This window comes from Geospiza fortis, unplaced genomic scaffold, assembly GCF_000277835.1.
Source record: "Geospiza fortis unplaced genomic scaffold, GeoFor_1.0 scaffold206, whole genome shotgun sequence".
In the NCBI taxonomy this organism is placed as follows: Eukaryota; Metazoa; Chordata; class Aves; order Passeriformes; family Thraupidae; genus Geospiza; species Geospiza fortis.
In genome coordinates, this window is record NW_005054311.1 from 10,780,801 (window position 1) to 10,781,257 (window position 457).

The following is a 457-nucleotide window of genomic DNA, read 5'->3' on the forward strand; positions in this document are numbered from 1 at the left end:
TCCTGAACCTGCCTGTGCCCACAGCTTGTGGCCTCAGTGACTGCTGAGCTGAGATCATCAGAGCTGCAAGAAGCCTTCATTTCTGTCAAGACTTTCCTGGAATTTAGGAACAGGAAGCTTTTTGGGGGCTGGGTTTCTTTTTTTTCCTTTTTTTTTTTTCTTCTTCTTCTTTTCCTACTTCCATCCTCTCCCCGCCACTGGAAGTCCTCCCGTATCTAAATGGAATTAGTGGAGACCGAAGCCCCTTGTGTAAGGAACAGACATGACCCATGGGCGCAGCTTCTTTCACAGTGAGTATCAATGTCCCCCTTTCCCACCCCCGACCGAGCTCCGCTGCCACGCACGGGCTCCTGCCCTCCGCTGCCTCCACACCTGGCTGGCTAACGGGACGCCCAGGCTCCCTGGGCCAGGGGGCGAACTCCCCCCACGCCCACACCGCATCCTCTCCCCCACCACG

General features: G+C 56.2%; 1 protein-coding gene across 3 annotated transcripts in view; it reads left to right on the forward strand.

Moving 5' to 3' along the window:
* The first annotated feature begins 154 nt into the window (after positions 1-154).
* Positions 155-457, forward strand: part of NETO1 (neuropilin and tolloid like 1) — a 64,227-nt gene continuing 63,924 nt past the window's right edge. For all 3 annotated transcript variants that reach the window (XM_005419358.3, XM_031055676.1, XM_031055677.1), the window contains exon 1: positions 155-290. In XM_005419358.3, the coding sequence (XP_005419415.1) occupies positions 263-290 (28 nt within the window). In that variant the 5' untranslated portion in view covers positions 155-262. The remainder of the gene's footprint in view (positions 291-457) is intronic.